At 42.5% G+C, this 27,310-nt stretch overlaps 1 protein-coding gene across 1 annotated transcript; it reads left to right on the plus strand.

Moving 5' to 3' along the window:
* Window positions 1-1,592: 1,592 nt before the first annotated feature.
* USP12 (ubiquitin specific peptidase 12) lies at window positions 1,593-23,577 on the plus strand. Its single transcript, XM_044442457.1, has 9 exons — window positions 1,593-1,847; window positions 8,830-8,910; window positions 10,572-10,785; window positions 12,337-12,572; window positions 16,617-16,693; window positions 17,037-17,120; window positions 19,100-19,297; window positions 21,336-21,414; window positions 21,739-23,577. Exons 1-9 carry the CDS (start codon window positions 1,800-1,802, stop codon window positions 21,838-21,840), a joined length of 1,119 nt encoding a protein of 372 aa, XP_044298392.1. The 5' UTR covers window positions 1,593-1,799; the 3' UTR covers window positions 21,841-23,577.
* Window positions 23,578-27,310: the final 3,733 nt, after the last annotated feature.

Consider the following 27,310-nt stretch of genomic DNA (forward strand, 5'->3'; position numbering starts at 1 on the left):
CAGTGAGACTGACTTGTGATCAGTGATACCCAGAACTTGGTATAACACGATAAAATTTAGCACACAGCAAGCCTGCTGTATAGGAGACAGAGCCTTTGTCTATAGTCGTGCCAACATTTCCAGGATTTCTCAGCCCTACCTGCTGCAGTATCCCACCTGAACCTTCTACAGGCAAAGCATGATTGGAAGCCATGTCCTGGAAAGCCTTACCAGCTCCTGGACTTGTGGTTCTTCAGTGACAGAAGCACTCTTTTTTATCATAGTTTTTATTTGCATGTTCTAAAGCTGGATCAACTGTATGGCTTATACACCCAGGTGTGGAGAGGCACTTATGCTCTCATCTCAACCTGCCAGGATGCTTTCCACATGCCCAGTTCGTAGGAGTAAGGCAAGTGACTTTCCAGAAAGAGTATTCCTGCTTATGGAACTCCATCCCCAGGGAAGCCTACCTGGGGCTTTAATGGTTATCTTTGTGCACTAGGCAAACTGTGTTTTATTCTCCCAGGCTTTTTAGATTTGTTTCACATTTTTAACAGTTGCCTGAATTTCTGCACACTGCCATTTCATTCATAAAGTTTATATTATTGTAGTTTGCATGTTTCTAGATATTGTAGTTTATTTCCATTGAAGGCTCCAAGGCTGTAACTCCTAGGTCATGTTAGGTCTTTGAACAATGCAGTGGGCCTAGCACTCCTACTCAGATGCAAGACACATTGGGTTCAGTGGAATTTCTGCTCACCCTAACATGAGCCCCATTGAACTTTATGGGGTTTACTTTTGTATACAGCACACCATGTTAATTCCTTATCCCATGAATGTTTGCTCAGAAGGCAATTATTTCATTTCTGTACCGCCCTACAGCCAAAGCTTTCTGGGCGGTTTACAACAACCCATATTTCATTGGGACATACTGCTAGGTAAGCATGCATAATACTGAGGGCTTGTAATAATGCCGCAAAGCGGGAATCAGACCATGTATGAGCAAACACCCATAGGCTAGAGCTACCCAACAGTTCGCCTGCCTCTTCCTATTTAAATGCCCTTCCAGGATCCAGCCGTGCAGAAACGGTGTAAGGTGTTACCTTGGACGTTTGGGCGGCCATCCCCACCTGCTGTTCATGGGCACTTGTTGATATAAACCTACGGTGCATTGACGATCTCCGTTGCCATCAGATCGCCTCTAATCAAATACACTTCTTTTCCCTGGCCTTTTTACAAATAGGGTTATCCTTAGGAAAGTGTATTCTTTAAAAAGAGAGAACGCATATGTAAATTAGCACATGCAATATTGGGGCGTGGGGGTCCTTTAGGATCTTCTCGGTAGCAGGCATCGCCCGGCTACGCTTTCCCATTAAGTAGCAGAGGCGATCGGAGCTGCTCCCGCGCTGCTCCTGGCAACGTGATTGGATGCAATAGAGAATCCCACGGCGCTAGGACCTGGGCGAAGTTGAAACGCAGGCTGCTGGAGCCTCTGGGTTTGAGAGTGTGGGCGGAAGAAGGGCCGCCTCTCGCAGCTGTGAGCGCGCGCGCGCCGAAAGGGGGCGTGGCTCCAGCAAGCACGGGTGGGGAGGGGGCAGGTGGGCGTCGAACGGAGGGAGCGATCAAGCGAGCCCCCATCGGCGGTTGGCGCGGCTTCCGGGCGCTTCGACCTGCGGGCTGAATCCTCGCCGTGTGCCGCTCTCCAGGCAGCTGCTTGGAGGAGGCGCCACCGACGGTCTCCCTCCTTCCGCCTCCTCTACGAGCGGGACTCCCCCGGTTTGCCTCTACGTTGTGATTGGGTGGAAGATGGCGCTGCGCGGATGGAAATCCTAATGACAGTCTCCAAAATCGCCTCCATCTGTACCATGGTGAGTGGGGGGCTTATGGGGCCCGGGTGGGGGAGAGCAGAGGCCGGTGCATGGGGGACCCAGTCGCATGCTGGGGCGAGCAGAGCGGCGGTGGGGAAGTCCAGGCGGAGCCTGCGTGTGGGTGTGCCTGGAGGTCCGCTTGGGAGGGATCTGGGGGCGTGTGCCGAGGGGAAGGGGTGGGCTCGACGCGGTGCAAGTGGGGGGCTTCCTGTATGGCAGGAACGCGGGTGTGCAGCCGGCATTTGGCCCTCTGCAGCCCGCCGTGCGGGTTGACTCGGAAGCAAGGCCCGCGGGGTTCGATGAGGCTGACTTTCCCCGTGTACAAAGGGAAAAGGGGGGAAGAGGGAGAAGCCCCCGCGCGGCGTGATTGCTGCTTTGGGAGCCGGGTCGGAAGACAAGGCTAAAACAGGGAGACAGAGGTTTGAGCTAAGGTCGGGGTGGGCACCGTACAGGTTCCCACAGGCTACATTGCAGACTAGAAATTTAAGATCCACCCGGCGCAGCCTGGTTTAGAAGCATTCGAGCCCAGGTGTCCGTTCTGTTTGAGTACCGAAACCGAAAGGAGCTCACAGTTACCCCAAACTTTCTTCAGCGGGATAATTAAGGTCGGGAGAGTAATTTGATTGCCATCTTGTATAGAAAGGGGGAAATCAGAAATGCTTGCTGATCTGCTGTAAACCGGCCAGAGAACCTTCCAGGAGATTGAGATCTACCTTCTGCCCACTGGGCTAGATAATGAATTGGAGAGGCGGATGGAATGGCAAAGGGAGATGAAGGGAATCAAATTAATGTCCTTAATAATTTTGAGAAGCTAGCGTTAGGAGATGGGCCTCACCACAGTGGGCCTCAGGTAGAACTGTCACACCAGGGTGTGTAAGAGCTGTATTTAAAGCAAACAAGGAAGGTGCTTTTCATATGCAAAGTGTGGTAACTGATAGGGTGGCATCAGAACAACAGAGCTTACCTTTAAAGACTAAGTATGGCATAAACTATTGTGGACTGGAGCCTACTTCAACTTGGTTGTCATGCCTGTGAAGTCTTCCTGTGATTTTGTAGTGTCTTCTGTCTAGACATGCTTTCCCCTTATGCTATAATTACTGGAAAAGGAGGACAGGATCAAAACTAGTGTTAATCCTCTTTAAAGGACGCAATAATGATGTCAACGCTGGCATACTTTGACTTTGACGTATGACTTAAGTAACTATGAAAGAAACTAATGAATCAGAGTCTCTACTGCAGAGAACCACCGGAATAATAAAAGGGGGAGGAGGGAGGCTGTTCTGATATGTGGTTTAGGCATATGGATTTTTATGAATAATCTGTAGGTTTGCTGATTGTGCTCTTTCCATCCTACTTTGAAATACTTAGCTGCTTAGTGTAAACAGTGGAGGAATCATGATACCATTACTCCTTGAATGGAATAGAGAAGTCCTGCTGGAAGTCAGGTACAAAGGCTGTCTTGCTTAGAAAAAGATACAAGCATCTGCAAAGGGTAATAATGATGTAAGTGGCATCTCATCTGATGCAGGATTGTTTATAGCACTTGTGTGTCCCATAACCCCACAAACCAATGGGGGGAAAAAAGGAGGAGTTAAAAATTTGCACTGATTCTTCGTTCTTTAATGACAAGCCGAGTACTAGCCTGTGGTATCTGTCATCAAAAAATACTCATGCCAGTGAGATGGCCTTGTTTTATAAAATATTAGGATTTAATGATATTAATTTGGCATTCTAGACAAGTATAGGAATACTTTTAATTCTTCAGTGGTCTTATACATTAAATGTTATATTGTTTGAAAACATAGATGTGGCAGAGTATTATTCCAGTATCATATCAGCTGAAATTTGAGTCCTTTGGGGGTGGTAGGAACATGTCTGGTTAACATGCCTTACAGCAGTCTTCTCCAGTGTGGTATTCTGAAGATACTTTGGCTAACAGGCTGATGAGATGACATGAGTGGACTGTACGGTGAAACATTTTCAGCAAACCACACTGGGGAAGGATAACTTGCAGACTAACTTGAGATTTCATCTGTTTAAAATAAAATGCAATGAATGATACATTTATGAAGATATTTACTATGTTATACAAACATTTAGGGTGCAATTCTATTCATGTTTAGACAGAAAAAGCTCTTGTAATTCTCAGCATGTCTCAGCCAGCTGACCTTTTCTTTCTAAACATATGTAAATTATACTCTTAGTACAGAACAAATTAAGGGCACAGTCCTGTGAGTTGCGCCCTCCATGATCATATGCCTCTGAATGTAGAGGCTTAACAATCATCTTGTGCAAGGTAGGAGGAGCAGTGGAGGTGATTGTTGCCTTTCTAGCTTCCTGCCCTGATGGGCTTTTTCTTGTCTGTCAAGCTGGGGTGCTTTAGAGAGGGAAAAAAGGAGTCTGGAGAGACCACTTGTATCCTGACCTTTCTGGGCTCCTCTCCTCTCCTCTCCGCCCACTCAGAGGTTGAATTCCCAACCTCAGAGGACATCCAGCTTGGTTCTTCCCACATCAGCTGCAAGCTGATCTCCCATCCTGAGGTCATAGCATCTGAAGTACCCTGTAGCCTCTCAGACTTTTAGGGGATTGTTTTCTAAGGTACATGAATAGAGGACATGTAAAAGGAGCAATCCAGGTTTGCACAGGTAGCGCTTGCAAAGCCAATGGGCATAGCCTGTTCTGTATGTCCTGCTACACTGAAGCGGGCCCCAAGAACAGGTCCCGTGTAAAGATGTGAAACTGTTGGTCTCTTTTTTTCCATCTGCAGCTTTGCGGTGATTGTATGTCCTTGAGGGAAACAGTTTGCAAGGAGCAGTACTTGGTGTGATGCAGCAGGGTATCACTGAGGCTACTGGTTCCTTAATGTTCCTAATAAAACCATAACTTGGTCCAAACAAGTTTTTTTTGCCATTTAAGAACTATACATTTATTTGTTTGGAGGTCTTTTGTGGCATTCTACATTATGTCTGAGCACTTGGATATGGTACCGAGTAACATATTGGAAAACCAGCCTTTAAATGGCTTGTGTGTGTGTGTTAAATTTTTGTATCACCTACTAGCTTTCTGGAGGGTTCACAAAACCAACTTAAAACAACAAAATACAACAACACAGGAAAAACTGATTTATAACCCCTGTATGTTAAACAAAATAAAACCAGAGTAAGAACCAAGGCGCAAAAAAAAAAAAAAAAAATGCAGTGGTGCAAAACCAAACAAAACCAAACAAAAACCAACCCTAAAAATACTAACATAATTTTTTAAAGCCCAAGTCCTGAAGAGCCTGGGAAAATAAAAAAGGTTCTAAACAGGTGCAGAAAACACAGTGTAGGCACCAGGTGAGTCTCTCTGGGGGACACATTCTGCACTTGGGGTACCTTCAGAGAAAAGGCCTTCTTAGGAGTCACTTATACCACCTCTCTTTTGATGTGGGTACCTAGAGAAGGGCATCAGAGGAAGATCTTAGGGTCTTGGCAAGTGTGCATGCAAGCAGATAATCCTTCAAGCAACCTGACCCCAAACTTTGTAGTTTAATGCCAGCACTTCGAGTTGGGCTCAGGAACAGATTCTGCAGTGTAGATCATAAAGCACGAGCATAACACCATAGTAACCAGTCCCTGTTACTTATCCCACTGACCTATTTTGGTCCAGTGGAAATAAGTATCATTAGATGTTCTCTGTTCAGATAGGGTCACAGACACAAATAGAATATTTATATGTATAAGTGTATTTAAATCATGGAAATACTTTTTTTCTGTGACCCCCTCAACAGCTACCTAAGATTTACACACTCCGAATTCCCTCAGGGGTGGATTCAACTGAGCCCATGCACTATAGCACACCTGCTCTCTCTTACATTTTCCTGTATTATTCAAATTCAGAAATAACCTCAGGTGCCTTGACTTTGTAGGTACCTAAACCCTTCACTTCAGTTGTTACTTGTTGGCTGCATCTTTCTGTACAGATGCACTTAGAAGCCGTTGTTTGTGCCTCAGCCTTGGGCTTCACGATGAGCAATCCGTCAAGCTAGTTTAGAAAAGGGGGTTCCCTGCAATCTACACAAGCATTCCTTGTACCACTTTGGAGAGCATTTCTAAGAATTGCAGCCTGGAACATTGATCTCCACTGGGCTTTAAGCAGGAGTCACTTGGGCTCCAGGCACCACCATTGAAGGCAGTTTGCAGCTGTTCGCAGGCTCTGTGGGGCAAGGGCATCAAGTGGCAGTGCTGCCCTGATGCCCCTTCATCCAAGCAAGGCCTAATGCCCCCTTCATCACCAGGAGGACACATTCTGATCGGCTTATTCGTTCTTTGGATTTGTCTTTGTGCTCTACTCAGTTCTGCCTAATCTCCCAGTGCAAGCCCAAATTGCTCTCTCTCGCTGAAAGATCCAGCCTTCCTTCCAAACAGTGCCTGACTGCAGCCAGCCAGTGGCATTGCTCTTTGCTTCTAAGGTTCCCTGTTCATGACAGCTAATTAGCTGATCACACCAAGGTTGTGTTTCCTCCCTTCTAGCGCTCTGTACCTGGGGAGGGGCAGGTCTCCCGATTTCCCACCTCCAGAGCTGCTGAGATTGCAGCAGCTGGCCCACCATTAAAGCAAGCAGCAAGGCAAGGCTACAAAGTGCCTGTGTGAACGAGGCGCTGAAAGGAGAGCTGGACTTGAGGCGAAGAACGCTGGCTTAAACTCTTGCTGGTTTTTCATATCTGGTGGTGTTTGCTCAAACTACTTCCATTTGTTTGCTGACCTCTCCTTCCCCAAGGTTTACCATTCACACACCCCTCCCTTTCCATTTCCCTCTGCCTTCAATTACGCTGTCTTTCTGAACTTTATGTGCCTACAAATAAACTGAGCTTTCTGTTACATTTTCTAGTGAATTTCCCTGCACTTTTACAAGATGTGCAAGTAAGAATAATTTGCTATGCCTTTTGATTGTGTATCTCTCTTTCCTATCCTCCGGTACATTCTGTTAACTGGCTCTTACATGTCTTTTTGTTCTTCATTAAATAGCTAATCAACATCCAGTAGAACATCAACATTATTTCCTTACCCTTAGTGACCACAGTGATTTCTTTAAGGCAAGAAATCTTTAAGGCAGTGTTCTATAGGCAAGGTAGCTGCACCTTTGATGCAGCTGCCAATCAAGATCTGCTACACTCTCGATTACCCTTTAAAAGCAGTTTTAGAAATGGCATAAACACTTTAATAGAATACACTAGTAACTACCTAGGTCCTCACATGCAAGTGCCTCATTATTACTTTGCAATGTTACTTTGTTTTTATTTATGATGGTTAGGTAAACAAACCATTATACATTCTCAAAACTTAACTGGGAAAGAAGAATTCTAACACAGGTGGCCTGAGAAACTGTATATATAGATAGAACATTTTTTCTTGTTATCACTTGGAACAAGGACTTTTTAAACTATCTCTTCTGGGAGCAGGGGCAGGAATGGCATGTCCCTTAGCATCCTATTTTCTTAAGTCTAGACTTGCAACATTGCTGGGAGCACTTAAAAATGTATTTAGAGGAATGGAGATGGCCCTATCATAAACATAAAGTCTTTTCTGCTTTTTTCTCATGAAAGAAGATGAGTACTCCAGTGATTGGAGTGGGGCCAGATTCCTCAAAGAAGAGAAACCTTTCAGATGTATTGAAAATGAGCACTTTGGAGTCTTACTCTCCTCATACAAAGTAGAATCGGTGCTGCAAAAGTGAGAAGCTGCAAAACCTATGAATGAGTGCCGAACTGATGGGAGGCTTGCAATATGAGAAGAAGTTAAGCTTGTAAAGTATTTATGGATTAAGCAGAGCTGTGAAATATATAGAGTGGATTGCTGAAGCACACTGACTGCCACATCACCGCAGTAATAACAAATGACGCTATCCTTTTTGCAGTACAGGATCTGTGTTTCCTCTCAAGGCCTGCTCTCCAGATTCTAATGTGAAGTGCAGAGCATTCCTGCTATGCAGAGGCGGCATCCTGTCCAAAGGCCAGGGCTTACTTATGCTGGCAAGCCAGAGGGGAGGAGATGGGGAGCTATGTTTTCCTTTCTTGCCCCCTTCCTTTTCTCATTAATTTTCTGGTGGAATGAATGGGAGAGAAATGGACTACACCTGCTCCGGGATAGGGTGGTTCCTGCCGTTTTCAAAGCCAGGTCAGGGACACGGAAGGGCTTTGGATCTTGCAGATCCACAGTCTTTCTGGCACGTTTGTGCAGTGCATGGTGGGGGAGCAGCAGGGACAAGGGGGATCCTTTGGGTATGTGTGTAGTGTTGCGGGGGGCCGGGGAGTGTTACCTTTTAGCTTCCACAGGTATTTTTGACAGACTACAGCTACCAAAGCAGCCATCTTCTTTCTGGTGGTACTAGCAACACTCCCTCCGCATCCCAAATGTTTCTGCCAGCCCAACAAGGTTGGGCGTACCTGCCCTAAATCATTCTTTACTTACTCTTCAACAATGTCCAACTTCTTTTTATTCGTATTCTAAACACAAGCAGAATAAGTTTTCTCTTGCAGTTGTTGGTTTTTGTAGTTGGTTTTTGTAGTTGTTAATAAGAGCAATAATAATTCTACAAAAGAGCCTTCAGGCTATTGGGCAGGATAAAAATGTATTTAATAAATGCATATAAATAAATCATGGCTAGATAAACTTCTGGGGAAGAGGAAGGGCAACCCCGACTCAAGTTGTGCTGTTCACCCAGACTGGAAAGTTTTCTCTCTCTGCTGTAAGAAGAGTCCAATTTTTGTAAACTTATGGCTAGATTACGTGATCTCCGAGGCTGCTTAAAAGTTTCATCATCATAATTATTACCTTGCATTTATTTCTTGCCCTTTTCTTCTTGTGAGGAAACAGAAATTTCAATATCCATGTTTAGCAGGAAGCATGCTTTTAAGTGTATCAAAGATGGGGGCTTTATTCTGTATCGCTGTAGTTGATTTTCTCTGCAATTACTCATAAAACCTACACTTTTTTCCTCCTAGGGCGCTAATGCCTCAGCCTTGGAAAAAGAAATTGGCCCAGAACAGTTTCCAGTCAATGAACACTATTTTGGATTAGTAAATGTAAGTGGCGTATTTTGTTTGCTTTGGGAAAAAAAAAGATTAGACTGAATAATAGGGTTGCTCAAGTATTACTTTGCTAGTACCTTAGGGCTATATAGATTCTGGGCACAGGGGAAAAAACAGTTAATTGAATACATTTTTAAATCAAGTGGTCTTGAATTAAAATGTCTTGATTTTAACTCCAGGTTTTTTATACTTGATGTACTAAACAATGTGCTTTGCTACTAAGAGCGGCATTTTCAATCTGTGTTGGAGAACCCTGGGATTCCCGAGAAGCCTACTAGAGATTCCTTGATGAGAAGATAAATAAAGGCAGACACGCGTTTCTGAAAAACAGCCTGTCTGTCTCTAGCAATTTCCTCATGCCATGTGCAGCCTCAGGAGAGTGTTACACATGTTTACATCTCACCCTCTTCACAGGAGATCACTGTGAAATTCCACCCCTGCCTGCACCTGAGTGCACTCTAGACCGTGTCTAGGATCCATGCAGTGCCTTGTGTGTCCATGGCAGGTTATTCAGGTGGTTCCAGATGAACCAATGCTGAGAAGGTTCCTTGAAGAGAGAAGCCGCTACTTTAGGATATTCAGTGGAAGGGTGAAAATTACTAGATTACATTACTGGAAGAGCAAATTGAAAAGAAAGAACAATTGACATTGTTCTTGTACCGGAAGAGCAAATTGAAAGAACTAACATCTAAATTGGACAGAAAGCAACTTAATATTTGTTGGTAATTAGTAGTTTTAAGTTTGAAAAGCATTAAAGTGAAAGTGCAGTCCTAAAATATCTTGTGTTAAGTTGACTGGGATGTTGGCTTGTTAAAAGATGCCTTCAACAGTTGGTGGGCATTATGGGATTAGAAATCTAAACAATGAAATATTTGGATGCAGACCTCTCCTTCCCAGTGCTAATTTAGTGATTTTGGCAACATGCAAATGCATTGCCATTGAAAAGTGTATTGAAAATTGCCTTATATTGAGCTAGACTTTTGGCCCAGGTATTTCAGTACTGTTCATGCTCACTGGTAGCAATTTTCTAGGGATCCACACAGGATTCTTCCCTGTGCGATCTGACAATGCTGAAGACAGAAAATGGGACCCTCTACAGGCTTTACCTTTGCTTTACCACTGAGCTGCAGCTCTTCTCTCTTACTCTCCCTGGTCATAGTTGCCCCTCCACGCCTTCACTTATTAGCCTTAAACTTGATATCATCTGGCTTACATCAGTTTTGTCTCCTACCTACCATTACCTGCCCCTTCTCCAGCCTATTTCCAGTTTCATAATTATATGAAGGAGAGAGGAATCAGCTCCTTGACAAGGGTCATGTGAACCTCAAAGTGGGCAGCATGAGCATTATTGCAGATGTTGTAAACTGGATGGTTTTTCAAGCTCACTTCCCAAAATAATGAATGATACAGAGATTTTTGTATGGCAGTGAGATGCCCACCGACTTTTGGAACATTTCTAGGTAATAACCGTACCTCAGAGAAGCACCAGGTGCCTGCTTTGCTGTCTGTGAAGTCTGCCGCTATTTGATGACTGGGTTATATTTCTTAACCCAAATATCAATAATACATGTCTTAGAAGACCTGATTTTTGTTTCATTCCCTTTTCCCTTGTTCCTTTTCAGTCTAACCTAACAGGTCATTTCCTTGTATTCTAGTTTGGAAATACTTGCTATTGCAATTCAGTTCTTCAAGCGCTTTATTTTTGTCGTCCTTTCCGAGAGAAAGTCTTGGCATACAAGAATCAGCCCAGAAAAAAAGAGAGTCTCCTTACCTGCTTAGCTGATCTATTTCACAGTATAGCTACACAAAAGAAAAAGGTTGGAGTGATACCGCCAAAAAAGTTTATAACAAGACTGCGAAAAGAGAACGGTAATGCTTTATTTTGCTGTTGTGAAATGTTTGCATCTAAATCATACCATGTTGGGTTGGGGGTATTTTCCTTCTGTTAATGCCCACCATTCTTCCTCTGACTTGACCTTCCAGAGTTGAACCTATGAAATGTTGCTCCTAGGCACCCTTCTGTACCTACTAAATGGGGACAAAATATTAGTACAAAATACAGCAACTATATTGCTACCTGTGATTTCCAAATCGTCTTTAAAGGTGGTCCCATATACAGCTGTGTGAGAAATCTGTTTGGGGATGGATTCACAGGGCTCAGCTGCCTGGACTCTGATCTGTTTTGCAGCAGCTCTGAGTCCGAATTCCTGGTGAGCACAAGTGCCCAAATGCCGTGCAAACAGCATCCTCCTCCTGCACTGCTTGGGCTGCTGCATCTGATGCTGAAGAAGCTCGGTTGCTCGGGGCTCACTAGGCATGGAGCCCCGTATGGCCACTGTGTGCTGTAGCTCCTGGTGTGAAAGAAGGATGCTGGTTGTGCAACCTTCATTCCACAAGTATTGGTGGACTCCTTTTCACTTCGGCTCACTATGCAAGATCAGACTCTAGTCCCATATATATCACACTGCATTAGTCAACCAGGGAACTTTCCAGAGCATGGGGATAGCCATGGGGATAGCCATGGCCAGACTATTCCCATCAAGCAAAAGCCATAGCTGTTTTACAAGCCTAAGCTGGTACAAGGTATTCTGGATGTCTAATGGGAAAGCTGATGCAGGAGCCCCTGCAAACAGCACAGCTGATCTTTCACAGAGCATGCAGGGCTATCCAGCCCCTGCACAGGTTAAACACCATTCCCTTGAACCAGTTCCATCTGCACACAGGTCCCACCTTTTTTGGTGGGGGGAATTGGGTTCTTGTTCATTAGCCTTTATCTAGCTCATCTGTTCTTTCCAGGCACCAGTTTGACTTGGATAAGGAGAAAACAAGCCAGGTGGTGGTAGCATACTGATAGCAGCTTATCCCCAGTGCCTCCTTCAGGCGGCTTCATATAGATGATAGAAAGCAATAGGATCCAATAGCAAAGAAGTCATGAGACCAAGCAGCAATCCCCAAAATACGTTTAATCTGTCCAAGATGACCCGATCAGTGAGGTCAGGCGGTTCAGTTCAGGCAGTAAGTGGCCTTTATCCTACTGCCACAGTTTTCCTTATAGCTTTATGTGTTCCATGGGAACAAATGATTCACTACAAGAGAGGATGCCTAGGAGTGCAGTAATAGAGGTTGCCATATGCTAACTGTATCCTTGATTCTGGAGTGTGGCTTTTGGTCAAACTGTGAGGTGAATAATGTATAGAATGCTGAGCATAAGACCCCTATTAAATTGGTCCAAGGGCGTGTCCAGCTGGATATCCCCTTTCTCACCAGATTCCCATGGGAAGCCTATAAGTCTGACCATGAGGTCAACATCCCTCTCTCTCCCATGGTAGCTTCCCAACAGCCAGTTTATATCTCTGTTTATACTATTTGCCTTTTGTTCGGCCAGTGAGTAGCGCACCTTTTCTTCTTTCTGTGCTTTAGAACTGTTTGACAACTATATGCAACAAGATGCACATGAGTTCCTGAACTACTTATTGAATACTGTAGCAGATATTTTGCAAGAGGAGAGGAAACAGGAGAAACAAAACGGACGCCTTCCTAACGGCAGCATTGGCACTGAAAACAACAACACGCAAGTCCCACCAGACCCAACATGGGTTCATGAAATCTTTCAGGGAACATTAACCAACGAAACAAGATGTCTCACTTGTGAAACGGTAAGCATAAGAATCACCCGTATGTCATTTAGGGTCCAATCCTGTGCATATTTGGATATTTTAAAAGTCCTGCAGTGATGGTTTCCAGTCATCATACATCTTATTGTAACGGCTTTAACCACTTCAAATCGGTTTTATATTTTGTATATTAAAGATTTAAGGGCAGGGTAGTGTATGGGGGGTGGGGGGCAACTTGAACATTCACATCAGTGTAGCAGTTTTTAGGGGCATTCAATTTTTCCTTCCATTTGATTTCAAGCTGCTAAATTTAGTTGTATTTCCGAGTCCAAAAATGGGCAACAGGTTTTTTTTTTAATTTTTTAAGACTAAAAGTGGCAAAACAGGATGCAATAAATTGGGCAACTGTGGTACATTTTCCATTCATTCATTCACATTCAGTGGCTCCTCAGACTTCTTTTTTCTGTTTAGATCTGCACTACCTGCAGCCGTAAGCATTCCAAAAAAACGGGGGGGGGAGTCAATAGCTCCCTTTTCTGCAATAGCTGGAACCTTGTGAAAGTGTTGAAATATTAGAGAGTAGTGAGAACACTCCATTCCATCAGAAAAGCCAGAGGATTACATTCATTCCAGCAGGCATGGCATTGTTGCCACTCCCTGTTGGTGCAACCTACTTTGAGCTCTTTCCTTATTTTAGTTTACACATGACGGCTAGGCCATTGATAGCTGGCAACTGTGTGCAAATGAGCCTATAGGCCGTGTCATTTTCCATGTATGTTATCTATTGTATTTATTTATTTTATTTATCATTATTTAAAACATTTTTATCCTGTCCATTGCGAGACATGCCTCAGGATGGCTCACAAAGGTTAAAATAGTAATATAACAATACAATAAAACAATAATTAAACATTAAATAATAAGCACAGCATAAAACAACCACTTTCAAAAAACTAAAGAAAAGGAGAAAAGGAAGAAAAAAGAAAGAAAAGGAAAATAAGAAAGAAAAGAAAGAATGAAAATGTGACTGTGAAAGAAAATACGACTGAGTCCTGATTTAAGTCCCTTTCACATCTTTTTGCAAGGCCATTGCCAAAGCAAGACTTGTACCTATCATAAAGCCTGAAGTACTCACTCATGGAAGACCAACAAAAAGACGTCTGTGTGTAAGTGCAATGTCTTGCACTTGGGACACAGGAATAGGTGTCGCAGGTACAGGATGGGGGACAAGTGGCTGGAGAGCAGCACTTGTGGAAGGGATCTCAGGGACCTTGCCGACAGCAGGCTGAACGTGAGCAGCAGTGTGACACAGCAGTTAAGAAGGGAGACGCCACCCTTGAATAGCCAGAAGCGTGGCTTCCAGATCTAGGGAGGTGTCGATACCACTCTGCACAGCTCTGGGGTGCCCACAACTGGGGGACAACATCCAGTTCTGGCCTCCACATTATAGGAGATAATGTGTTAGAATGGGTTCAGTGCAGGATCGCAAGAATGGTAGCCAGGTTGGGACGGAGGACATATGAGCAGAGATTGAGGGAAATGGGTCTTTTTAGCCTGGAGAAGAGGAGACTCCAAGGGGATCTTTTAGCGACTTATACATATGTGAGGCAATGCCATGTGGAAGAGGGCCGTGACCTGTTCTTTCCTGCTGTGGAAGGCAGGATGCATTCCAATGGGGCAAAGCTCAAGGAACCAGCCGAGGAGGAAGAGGAGGACCATGAGCTCCTTAGGGAAAAGGTGTGATATAAGAGTAACAAGTAAATAATACTGACTCCTGCAGTGTCAACAGCTCTGTAACCAACACAGGGCCATTGAAGAATGTGAGTGCAGAAATGTGTAAGAAAGGGGAAGGCACTGGGGAATATGACACAAGCATCCCTGAGGTTCTTACCTTAGCCTCAGTGGCAGCTAGTCTGCACTAACTTCACCTGTCTAGCAATTTTCCCTTGTCTTGGAGGAAGTGCAGGAAAATGTCCACCGACAATGAGCGCAAGAGTGGGGCAGAGAGAGCTCTAGGACTGCATACATGGCAAGGCTGAGAACCAGATCAGCTTATTTAGCTGAGGTTAAAACTAAGAGTAATTTGCTTGTAATTCAGTCCCTGGCAATAAATGCAGTGTATAGGGTAACCTGCTTAGTTAACCTCAGGTTCAGGGGAGTATGTCAAGCTTACTTTAGAGGTGCAAAAATAAGCCTGTCTTATTTTTTTTTTTTAAAGGATTATGTTCTGTTTTTCCTTTTTGAAATGGTGGCAGGACAAGTTCATGTAGTGACAGAACACAGGACTCCAGTTCCATAATTTATTTTGACATTTCATTTCATTTTCTGGGGCAGACATACCAATCCCTGCAACATTTTGTTGCTGTTGCCTATGAATTAATTAACATGAAAGCAAACTATCTAGACCCATTGTGTGCATATCTTGCATGGAAGTGAAGGAAAATGGAACTTCAAAGAAAGAATCTTGTATAGCTTTTAATATGGATGATATACATGCAGAAGGTTGGATCAAAGAGGCACGTAATTACTAAGTAAAGTGACAAGTCTTTTTATCTGGGATGTGACTTGGTTTAGCTCCTTCTGATGGCAACACTCTCCTTGCACTGTGGCATTTCTCTTTTCAGGTCTCCCATAGCCCTCTCCCTTTCAGAATTGCTATCTCAAATACAAGGTTGATTAAAAAAAATCAATCAAGGTTTCTTCTAGTCTTGGATAAAATACTTTCCCTCAGGCTTCGGTTGTTCATCTGGTAAAAGGCATGTAAAGCTGGTTCACCACTCATTTTCTAGAACGAGAGGGGTCTTCACCAAGTTCTCAGGACAGAACAGCCCCTTTCAGGCACTTGCCTCCACACATTTTCACAACAAGAAGAGAGGAAAATGGATCCCTTGCCGACTCCCTCAAAACTTTGCACATTCTTCTGGCTGATAGCTGTATTTCAGATTATGGCAAGATGGTGACTTATTAGAGGGAATACAGAATATTTCAAAGCTTTCTGTATTTTGCCATGGCATCCCTAGTCACTTCATTTATTCATTTGTTACACTGATATCTTGGTCTTTTTCACTGTGGACTCCCAGATGACATGTATGATCCTTCCCTTCTCCATGTCATCCTCATCAAAACCCTGTGAAGGAGGAGAACTGAATCAGCAACTGAGCTGAAGTCACTCAGGGAACTTCATGATCAAGTGGGGGCCCAAATTTAAGTGTCCCCAGTTCAGCACTCTGACCACCGCACCACAGTGGGCCTTACATTTTACTTCTCCCCTTGACAATACCCCGTTCCATGCTTGTCTTAGACTTTCTGCTCTTCTCTTTATCTCATTGTTCATCCAAAAGTTTATTTCTAATAATCCTCTTGCTTTGTGCCAACTGTCCGTTTTCCTTGAAACACAGACAAATGCAATATTAAATATATCTGAAAGGGAATTACTATCACTATATTATTTATTTACTTATTTTATACTGATAATTTTAATTTTATATTATTATGTTTGTAACTCAATGTATTTTTGTATTTTTGTATTTAATGGTAATTTATTATGTTCTATCGTATTTCAATGTATTTTTTTGTGTTGTAAGCCGCCCCGAGGCTTCGGCAAGGGGCGGCATAGAAATGTTATAATAATAACAACAACAACAACATTTTAGAGCATGATTTGGCCCAGTACATTCAAGACCGTTATCAGCTCTGCAAAGGTTGCCTTTGCACTATGACGCTGTACGTATTTCAGTGAGGTGAGCGAGGAAGCCATCAGTGTCCCAACCACCAAGGGACAATTTATCAGTTGCACTATCTTTTATTGGAAACAATTAGTACTTTGTGAATGTTACAGTACAAAAGCTACTGTACTGTTAGACTAAATTCACAAGAAAGACAGTATAGTCCCGGTTCATCGTTTCATTTGCTTTCTCTTATCCAAATTATAGTCCCATCTTCCTTTTATACTACTGAAGCTTTTAAAGAGGCTTTCAAGATCAATTATTTTTATTTCTAGATCATTTGAAGGTCATTGTGAGATCTGTTTTAAAGCTTGTTCTCTGGGAATAAAGGATAATTTAGGGATTTCTTTTTAATTTGCAGATAAGCAGCAAAGACGAAGATTTTTTAGACCTTTCTGTTGATGTGGAGCAAAATACTTCAATCACACACTGTTTAAGGTATAATAAGTAGCCTGATTGCCGATTCTGTCAGTGTATGTAAAGGAACAAAATTGCTTGAGATTATGTAGGCAAAATGTGTTTTTAATTGGCCCATTTACATTGGTGTTATAGTATTTCATAGCACTCTTCATATTAGCTGAACTTTTAACACTAGATAGCATTATAGCTTATGTATATTTTCTATTCTTTCAGACCCACATGTCCCAAAGACTGTAATATTGTGCACAATCCTGCACAGAGTACATTTAAATGAGACATTTATTGATTGTTAGGTTGTTTGTATAATTTGTTCAGAAACTGGAGTCTCTCTTGCATGTTGATAGATGCTTTTCTGTTTTAGGGGCTTCAGCAATACAGAAACCCTGTGCAGTGAATATAAATATTATTGTGAAGAATGTCGCAGTAAACAGGAAGCACACAAAAGGTACCTCAAGCGTGTAGCCTAAGTTTCAAGATATGTCCACAGCTCATCCAAATATTTCTCTTTACATCATATTTTGAGAGTGAAGTTTTAGTAATAGCCCCAAGAAATACACAGGATCCCAGTTTACCTGTGTGCAGCCAGACTGGTAGAAGCAAATTTCTTTGCTCTTTCCTCCTCAAAGCAATTTCTTGAGCTCCCTGAAAAAGCTCTATTTTTCAGTGGATCCTGCTGAATGGGGTGAAGTGAGCTGTACCTTTGGTGAGCAAAATCCTTTAAGAGATGGCAGATCCTGAATCCAACCCAACAACACTTATGGCTTTATAGGTTTCTTCCAACCCTATCATTCCATGATTCTATGAACTCAGTTTGCAGTAGTTCCTATATGTACTTACTTTATTTCCCTTGAAGCATTTTATGACAGTGACCCTATGGCTGAAATGAGTGTGAGCTGATTGACAGATTAAAATTGCACAAGCCTATGCTGTTTAAATTCGAGTCACTAATAAAATTTAACTATGTCAAAGTAATGAGGAGCTTCTGTGGAGCATCTTTCCGTACTTGTGATTCATTAAACAATTAGTTCCTGAAAATGATTATTAGATACCCCACTGTTCTGTCTCTGGTGTTCTTAGCTGTACCCTGTGATCTGCAAGTGACAGATTTTCCTAGCTTCTTGGTTTTCAGCTGATGGGAACCACAACTGGTTCTCATTTCAAGCAGCTGCATCAACAGCAATACCACCAATATTTTCGATTGGGAGCAGACAGCAGGAGAGTAAAAAAAAGGGGGGGAATAGAATGATAATGCCTTAAATAGTAAAAGTATAATTTAAAAAGTGGATCTCACTTGTAGGTTCAGGATAGCAATGAGTTCCAAAGACCTTATTTATTTATATTCCTCCCCCACCCTTTATTCTAGGAATGTGCTTGAGAAGCCCATTATTCTAGCCATTTTGGTTCACTAATTGGACACATCCAAAATTTCCAGAAGCATTAAGTTAAAACCTGTGTTTAACTAAAGCTCCTAGAAATCATGCAATATTCTGTAATTTCAGAGTAATGTTGTATATAGCCGTGTACTTTGCCTACGCATCAGGCTTTGTTTTCCTTTGACTAATACATAACATTTGCTTCAACGAAATGGCTCCAGTTCAGCACACACATTAGCAAGTAGAGAAGCATGGCATCTGATTTTTAATGCGATATGGGCTTTTAAGGGTTGCAAAAGAACCCTCAAAAGCTGCACTTGTTTACTCTTCTCATAAAAACCTCCTCAGCTCTACTTTTCTGTTCCTTGGTGCCTTAGGGTTCACTGGGGATCACAAAGTCAGTGTGATGATTTTACAATCCAGATGCACCTAAAGTTGGAAATACTGCGCTGTAGATGGAGGCAATCCATGAGGATGCTTTCATTTTGTACTGCATTTATTTCAAATGTGCTGCCTCAGTTGTTCAACTGTGGAGGTCAGGCTTGAATGGAAGGGAGAACCTGCCCAGTTGCTTCAACATCAGGGGTGTTCCCTCCTCCCGGTTGGAATAGACACTTTTCCTTGAAAACAATTTCAGCCTTTCAGCAATAGGGTCTGGAAAATCCCCTAAAATCCCCAAAGGCTTAAAACTATTTGCAAAATGCAAACTTGTTCTTGATCTTGGCCCAGCATTTCTTGCAAGCAGTGGTATAGCTGAGCATTTTTAGGAATCTTCTCTGCTGAAGCTCTGCCTCAAGCCCTTACTAAAACCTTTTTATTTGCATTCTGTGATAATTTGTGACATGTTTTATATTAGTGATGGGTCATTATTTGAATCTAATGCTTGGAAGATGCCATCATGATTACCAGGGTGTGGTAAATGCCACAAGAATATGTTGACATTGCAGTTGATTTTAATAATGTTAAATGGCTTTGTGTACTGTCATCAAAACAGGTGAAATGTAACTTAGTCTTGGGCATGAGTGTGGTGATCCATTTTGCTTTGTTTCAGGATGAAAGTGAAAAAGCTTCCTATGATTCTAGCTCTGCATCTGAAGAGATTTAAATATATGGATCAGCTACATCGATATACAAAACTCTCTTACAGGGTGGTGTTCCCCTTAGAACTTCGTTTATTTAATACATCAGGGGATGCCACTAATCCTGACAGAATGTATGATCTCGTGGCTGTGGTGGTTCACTGTGGGAGGTAATAAACTATGAAGTGATCCTTTACTTTCCTTGAGTTATGTGGACCCAGTTCTGTGTTTACATGTTAAAGATCCTGGAAATATAACTTTTGGCCCATTTGACAATGTTGTGTTTGGGATATAGATGAGATGAGGAAATGCCATGCTTATTTAGCTGTGTCTTCCTAAACTGGGATAGACAATGTACCGATGGGCACCAGAGCAATCCCAAGCACCTTTTTTAGAGCTTACTAAGGTGTTCTCACCTTCCCACTTCTATTTTTTCAATTAACACATGTTCTTACTGGCAGTTGAGATTGTTGTGACTTCTGTTAGTCCTTAAAATGCTGGTTTCACAAGAATTATTTCATGTGAAATAATCACATGCCTCATCCTCAATCCTTTGGGAAGGTTGCTTGTCCTTGGCACAAGCCATATTGCAATGTTACCCAGATCAGTTTTGCAAACTGCCAAATATGCCCAGACCTGGGAAAAGGGCCCTGTTCTTGTCCTAAGCAATCTAAAGGACAGCTCTCACCTGAATGGTTTTGCTTTGTGTCAGTGTTCATCTGGTAATGCTGGAATGTGAAATCACATGTTTTGCAACCACATCCAACAGCTCTTCTGCATGGTTTTCCTCTGCCAGGAGTGGGGAACATCTTGTAGCCTGAGAGTTGATTTCAGTTTCAGAGATGCTTCCTGTCTGGATGCAGCACAAAGGATGTGGCCAAAATATTGAAACATACCAGCTTATTTTAGCTTAAAGCTCTTACTACAAGAAACTAAACCTTAGAATAGAAACTTCAGCACTTTATAGTGGGAGAGAAACTGCACAAAACCAGCAAACTCCCAAACGTGAATTTAGGGGAAGATGAAGGGGTCACATGGGGGATCCCTGCCTGAAGGTTCCCTATCCCTGTCCTTTCTTGTGTGTCAACATGGGAAGCAGCAGCCCCGTCACCAAAATCCTGTAGAAACGTGGCCTTTATGAATGGGATGAGATAGGAACTGGCTAGGACCACACATTGCTGCACGCAAGTGGCTTGCTTTTTTCTTCCTCGTCAGCACACATGGCAAGGCAAATGGGGGAAAGAAGGCAATCCCTTGGATTTGGTCAGAAAGGCACAGTCCAGGACTCCTATTCAGTTTTAGGGAAATGGAATATAGTAAGAGAGACGAGTGAAAAGCGGAGTGGGTACTAAGAATAGCTGCACCAATCCAGTGTGAGGAATACAGCAGGAAGATCCCTCTTCTTACCTTTTGGGCTGGTCAATGAAATTAGAACGATGTTAACTAAAAGAGAGGGCAGCTTTGACTATATCTTCCAAAGGTTTCCCTGGGAAAGGCGGGAAAGGGCTATGGATGCCAGCATCCTGGACAAAGATGCCAGTGGCATTGGAGAAGTAGGCCCAAGAGGCAGCTCAGCATGTCAGATATGTTTCATTATCACATTCTTCCTTGCAAATATTGGAAGTGTCCTAATAATTTCAGTAAAAGGTGAGATCGGTTTCCTGACAGAGACAATGCTGTACAGCAGCAGCTGACAGGAAATTGCAACATTGCAGGTGCATTGTGAAAAAGTATAAAATAAACTTGTCCAAACTAGATGCCACTGGAGTTTGAACTGTTTGGTAGATGGTTATTGGTGACCGTTCATATCTTGTATGTGTCCTGACTTGTATCTCTTACAGAATTGTGAATATTGGAGTCCTTGTATAGATTGGTGTAATGATGGTGCAATTGTTTAATAGCAATCCTGGAACATGTTCTGCATTATAAATTAAAGTTTGCAAATGAGTACATTTGTGTCAAAGTAGAATTTTGGATCCCACATTTGCGGAGATGCTTGTGTTCCTGGTGCTTTCACTCTCCCTTCCTTCCTTCCTTCCTTCCTTCCTTCCTTCCTTCCTTCCTTCCTTCCTTCATTCCTTCCTTCCTTCCCTAATTCATAAGATCGGCATCATTTTTCAACATCTTATGTGGAAAATGTATTCATAATATTGTAGATGAATATTAAAAATTCTCTCTTCTCCCCTCCCCTCCCTTCTCTTCAAACAGTGGACCAAACAGAGGACACTATATTGCAATAGTGAAGAGTCATGATTTTTGGTTGCTTTTTGATGATGACATTGTAGAGGTAAAAGTTACTATCATTCTAGATATGTTACTTATAAAATATTTTGGTAAGAGTTCTGTTTTACTAGTTTTAATGATTTCTGAGTCAACTGAAGTATTAACAAAGTCTGAAAAGTAAAGAATACTTCTTGTGCAAGTATTTTGCTCTTTGCATATTTTTCTTAGTGTCCCTTGTTGTGGTTTAAATGTGTGAGAGATTTGCTTCATAACATGCTGCAATAGCAATCTTAGTCTTGCTTCTTTCATGAGCAAGCTTAAAATTTACTGAAAAATAAATTACAATGCATTTTTTCTTTGGAAATTATAGCCTTCTATTTTGTTACAGAAAATAGATGCACAAGCTATTGAAGACTTCTACGGGTTAACGTCTGACATCTCAAAAAACTCAGAGTCTGGTTATATTCTCTTCTATCAGTCTCGGGACTGAATGAATCTGTGATGAAAAGTGGCTTCCTGCTCCACCTCTTTTCTGGCTGCTGTGGAAAGAAGAAAATACAAATTCCTTTGGAAAACAAAAGCAAGAAAGCAGAGGATCAAAGGAATAGTGGCACAGTTTGCAAGGAACAAAGCCAAGGTTTCAGTGAAACTTTTTTAAACTGTTCATATCGTATTAATTTAATTTGCTCAGGTTCATTGTTGACAGTGCTACTCCACCACAAATGCCCAGTAGAAAAAGAGATGCCAGCCACTCTGGTAAGAACTTGTCATCATGCAGCTTAAACTATACCTGGAAGACTTGATCAGATTTAAGTCTGGAAATATTTTAATAATCTTCAGTATGCTTTGAATTTTGGCTAGTGTTGCACTGGAAATGAGTGCAACAGAAGCAATAGAAATTTGACATACTAATTTTTATTTCGTATGACTAAAAGTGCAAATGATTCACTATACTGATTTTACCTATGCTGAATTTCTAGGGGGTTTTGCACACTTAATTAGAGGGTGTTAGCCTAACAGTTGCCTTCCTGGCCAGAATAAATTAACAGAACTTGGCGTTAAAACTAGAATTAAGAAGGCAAGTATGTTTTGCTTCTTGTAAGAAGCTTACATTACAGTAATATGTACCTCTATGGGAACAGCCTTGGGTTTTAAACTCCCTATGGGGAAGAACTTGGTTTGTAACTATAGTTTATTTTTATTTATGCATTATTGCAACTTCTAGAGGTTCCACGTTTTCTATTCTCAGTTCCAACAACTTTTGGAACATAGATTTGTATATTAGCTTGTATGAGATTTAAATATTCTACTCCATTGCTCATCTAAAAGATATATCTAAATTTTCAGTAAATAACTTCAAAATCTACTGGGAAGCTATGGGACTTTTCTTCTTCCATGAGGAGCTGGTTTCTCTTGCTATCGTTTATTTAAGGAGTTTGAAATGGAACTTGCCTCTGGCATTGTAAAACAGATTACTTCTTTTATTAAAGTGAGATGCTAGAGCATTGGTGATATGCTTATTTTTCTGTTCTAAGTCTTCTGAACAATATGATTGCAATGTAGGAGACAATTACGAAGGCCCCTAGGACCAGAGAGGCAAATATGCATGTAGTTCTGGGCTTAATTGTGACATTAAAATGTAAAATAACTTCAGAATATATTGATATTCAATCAATGGTTGCCATGGATATGAAAATCCCGGATGTGTGTGTTAGTTGGAATATTCTACAAGGAAAAACATGAATAGTTCAATACTCTAGAGCTGTGTGATTGTTCAGTTCAGTAAAATTGAAAAGGTACTAAAACGTGTTTGAGATCTGATTGGATCAGGACAACGAGAGATGATATGGAACGCTATTGGACACTTCCATGGATCATCATTATGTTGTCTGACAGTGGCTGAATGTAATTCTTTGCAGAGAAGGACTGAATGCACATTCTCAGTAAGAGCAATCATTGTTTGATTTCTTGGCACCCCTTTCTAGAATGTGCTTTCTTTCCTTTGTAATTTTGTTTTTTTGGCAAGGCTGAAATGTAGAACTTTTTTCGATCTGCTGCTATAACTAATACATTTACTTTACATGTACCATTTAGCTCAGGAAAATGAACTATAACTGAACAGGTTTTTAATAGGGTCACCAAGTGGACTCTCTTATTTAACAATTGTGAAAAGGTCATGTCAAATTGTAAAGATTTTTATATATAAAAATGACGTTTTTGAAGCCTTGTTTTGGCCAGCACTCTTTCTTCTTTTGTATACATGAAGTTGTTTGTCTAAAACACCAAATTCACTGCAAATACGGTCCTATATAGAGCATTGATTTTAAAGGATTTTCTGAATTATTAGCCTAGATAGAGTGCCCCTGAAGCTGCAGCCTATACACACTTAAATGAAAGTAAGCTCTGCTAAACTAAGGGCATCCTATTTCTAGGTAGGCGTGCATAGGATTGCACTGTTGGTACACTTCATGCCTGAGTGTGCATTTGAACCTGGGGTTTCCCTTATCCGTTTGAGATCTGTTAACCAGGCTCTTGCTGGAAATCAGTACAAAAAACATCACTAAACTTAGAACAGTGTACTATTGGTTCACAGAATTGCTCTCAAGGAGGATGGCATGGGAACCCATATGTACTGCTGGGAGCTTTGGAAGAAGGATAGGATTTAAATAACCTGAACTAAAGTGTATGGGTTATGGGTCAGAGCTATTTCATCTTTACCATGTAGTAACCTAAAGCATGCCTCTTCTTGATATGGCATCTTTTGGTAAGAGGCAATGGTGTGTGTGGCTTTGCTTCAAGTGGGTATGCTTTAAGATGGCTTTGTTCCGGGTTGCTGTTTCCCAGATACTGAATCTGCACACACATACTAAGCCATAGCTCAGCATTATGGGGGTGAGCTGTAGCTTCAAGCCTCAGGCTTGCGCATTTCCTCCTCCAGCACAATCACAAAGCAAGTGTTTCGAAGCTCTCACTTGTGTCTTTTGCTCCCAACCACTCGGTCACTACCATTTATTAAAACACTCTGTCTTCAGACCATAGGGTATGAAGCCTGCTTGTTTCAGCAAATGGTAGTTGAGAGGTTAATTTGTGGGTGGGACATATAGCACCCTAAACAAGGCATTTAGAGCCTAAGTCCTGATGCCAACTCTGTGGTTCCCCAGATAGCCTTTCCCCCTTCCTTCAGCCCCACTTCCTTCCTTTCCCCCAGTTCTTTGGTGCTTTATTGGCTTTTGTACAGTTTTTCTCCCTTCTAAAACATTGAATTGACTTTGCTGAAGCTTAGTGACTGGCAGCAAGAGTGACTGTGTTCTTAATTTCCTTGTATACCTGTCTACAGTTGGCAATACCTTTAATTAAGACCAACCAAAATTCCATAAAAGTATATGTAAGCTTTTGCATTGTTCAGAACTCTTCATAAGGCCAGATGGTACAGAATACAGAGGTAAGAAAAATAAACAAATACAAATGAACATGGGTTTTGCTTTGTTTCTTTTTATGGACCTGTGCAGATTATTTTCCTTGTACACCTGACACCTTGTTAGAGCACAACTGTTTTGCAATTGCCCTCAGTTTTAAGGTCATTTGTCCTCTGGGAAAGAGAATGACTGATCAAAAACAACTTCAGTACCCTCTGGGGCTGATGCTCTTTGCACAGTTCTTTGACTCCTGGCCATTACATCTGTTTGACTTCTGATGGTTTGAAAATGGAAATGCTTTTATAACAAGAATTTAATTGCATTTAGGTGCAGCTTAACTTCAAGGTGCACTAAAAGCACCATCTGACCACTTGAAAGGTGATAAGCTCTTTCTAGGGTCTAGAAGATGGTCTTCAGATGTGAATGGAAATAACAGGAGCTAGACTCCAGATGCTTTTTTGAATATGGGACCAGTTAAATAGTATATTCTCTATTATCAATATCCTGTACCAAACCTACTTGTTGTCTCCTTATAATTTTCAGCTCTCTATTCTAGAACTTCAAATAGTTCTTACTTGTTAGCTGTCTCACTATAGTGTAGAAAGCATGGGTATGGTGACCGTATGTCATTGCAACTAATGAATAGTGAAAATTTAATTTCATTTATTGGATTTCTTTACCACTCAATAGCCAAAGCTCTTAGGAGAGGGGGTTACCTTAAAGATACAACATACAACCCTTAGGGCATGCAACACAGAAATGTACATACACCTTTAAAAGCCTAGAAAAATTCAAGAACTGATTAATTGGGATCTGCTTCCCACTGTCTGAGGGAAGGAGGAGGCCTTAACCTGGTGCCAGAAAGATTACAAGGCCGGTGCCCGGTGAGCCTCACTGGGGGGATCCTTCCATATTTGAAGGGCCACCCCCAAGAGGGCCTTCTCCCTCATTGCTTAGAAGGCCTTCGATGATAATTATGTAGGAGGATTCCTGCCAGACAATGCACATCATCTGGGGAATGAACATCATCATTTTGTAAGGTACGGCAATTTATTGTCAAATGTATTAGAAATAATTTGAAAGGAGCTGTAAAATGTGTGCAGTGATAGTGGTCCATTTAGATATATGACTTCAGTCTGAAAATCTTCTTTTTAGTTGGTTTTTGGTGGCAGTTCCTTAGATACAGCTTATCCTTAAGGGCTGTGTAAGCTAAAGATCAAAGAGGCCCCTTGGCCCCTGTCTGCTCATTAGGATTGGAATCCACAGTTTGGGAAGACTTCAAGTTGCTTTAGGCATCACTGTCCACAGAATTCCCTAGCAGAACTGGACTATGGCAGGGGAATTAAACCAATCCTGTATCATCAAGCACATGCCATTGGGCAGCACCAACGGTAGGGCCCAGTCTAGTCAGGGTGACCACGAGCCTCCCAACTCTGATGATTATGGGCACCCTATGCAGAGCAGGAGGAGTGGGAGAGATTATTGTTGCCACCCTGTGTCTCCCTTCAGCAGTTTTGCTCGACAGATGTATTTGGCCATTTAGCTGGGGCACTTTGGTGCAGGAGTGAAAGACGCTGCAAAGGAAAGTGGATATATTGAAGCCAGCCTGCCTGCCTGCCATAGTTTCTTCCTCTCTCTGCCCACCGTGTGTGAACCTCCTCTCTGAGGTCATGTCCACAGTCTTGGAGAGGCAGCTAGTGTTCTTTCCATGCCAGAGGGAAGGGTGGGGAAGGGTAGTGTCAAAAGGTGGACTCCCAGCTCCAAGGTCAATGCTCTGCTTCTGACCTCAAAGCTTCAAATCTTCATGTGATCTCCCCTAGTTGATGTCTGAGAGTAACAGGAGTGTTCCCTTAATATAAAGTCCTGTACATGTTTAGGCAGAGGTGGTGCTCACACCGCAGGACAAGCAACTCTGCATGGTTACCATGGCTCTTTTTTTAAAACCATGATCTGCTCAACAGAGGCCGTGTTCACACATACTGCTAGACCATGTCCTGTGGTTTCCTACCTAAGGTGGTCAGACACTCAGGTGGTTTCCAAGCAGGCACGGTTTCCACACTCCTCCCTCAACCCTCCAGGTGGCAGCAGATACCCCATCAGTTTTTGTGGCTGAAATTCAATCCCAGGGTGCACTGCTCCTGCCTACATTGCCTCATTGATCCACCCCCTGCCCCCTGGCATGACTTCAGCCAGATGTGCCTGTTGTATTGCTCTCCTCTTACTCCCTAGAGTAGCACTTTTGCCCCTCCTGTGCTGCCGTGCTCCATGCCCACACCACTTCCCCAGTCCTCTCGCCGTAGACCCATCCACACTCCCTTGTGACGGGATGCACACGCAATACGACAGGTCAGCTCTCCCTGCTGTCTGGCCCACGGAAGGCAGCAGTGCAGACAGGCCCTGCCCTGCCCCGCCCCCTCCCATGCTGCGGCCACAGCCACCCTCAGAAGCCCCTCCCCCACCATGCATGCTCTCCCATGTGGCGCTGGCTCGCCTTGGCACCCGCCCCCCCCCCAGTGCCAGGCTGTGCTGTGGGCACCCCATTCT

This window comes from Varanus komodoensis, unplaced genomic scaffold (genome assembly GCF_004798865.1).
Source record: "Varanus komodoensis strain SLA01 unplaced genomic scaffold, ASM479886v1 scaffold4, whole genome shotgun sequence".
Classification (NCBI taxonomy): Eukaryota; Metazoa; Chordata; class Lepidosauria; order Squamata; family Varanidae; genus Varanus; species Varanus komodoensis.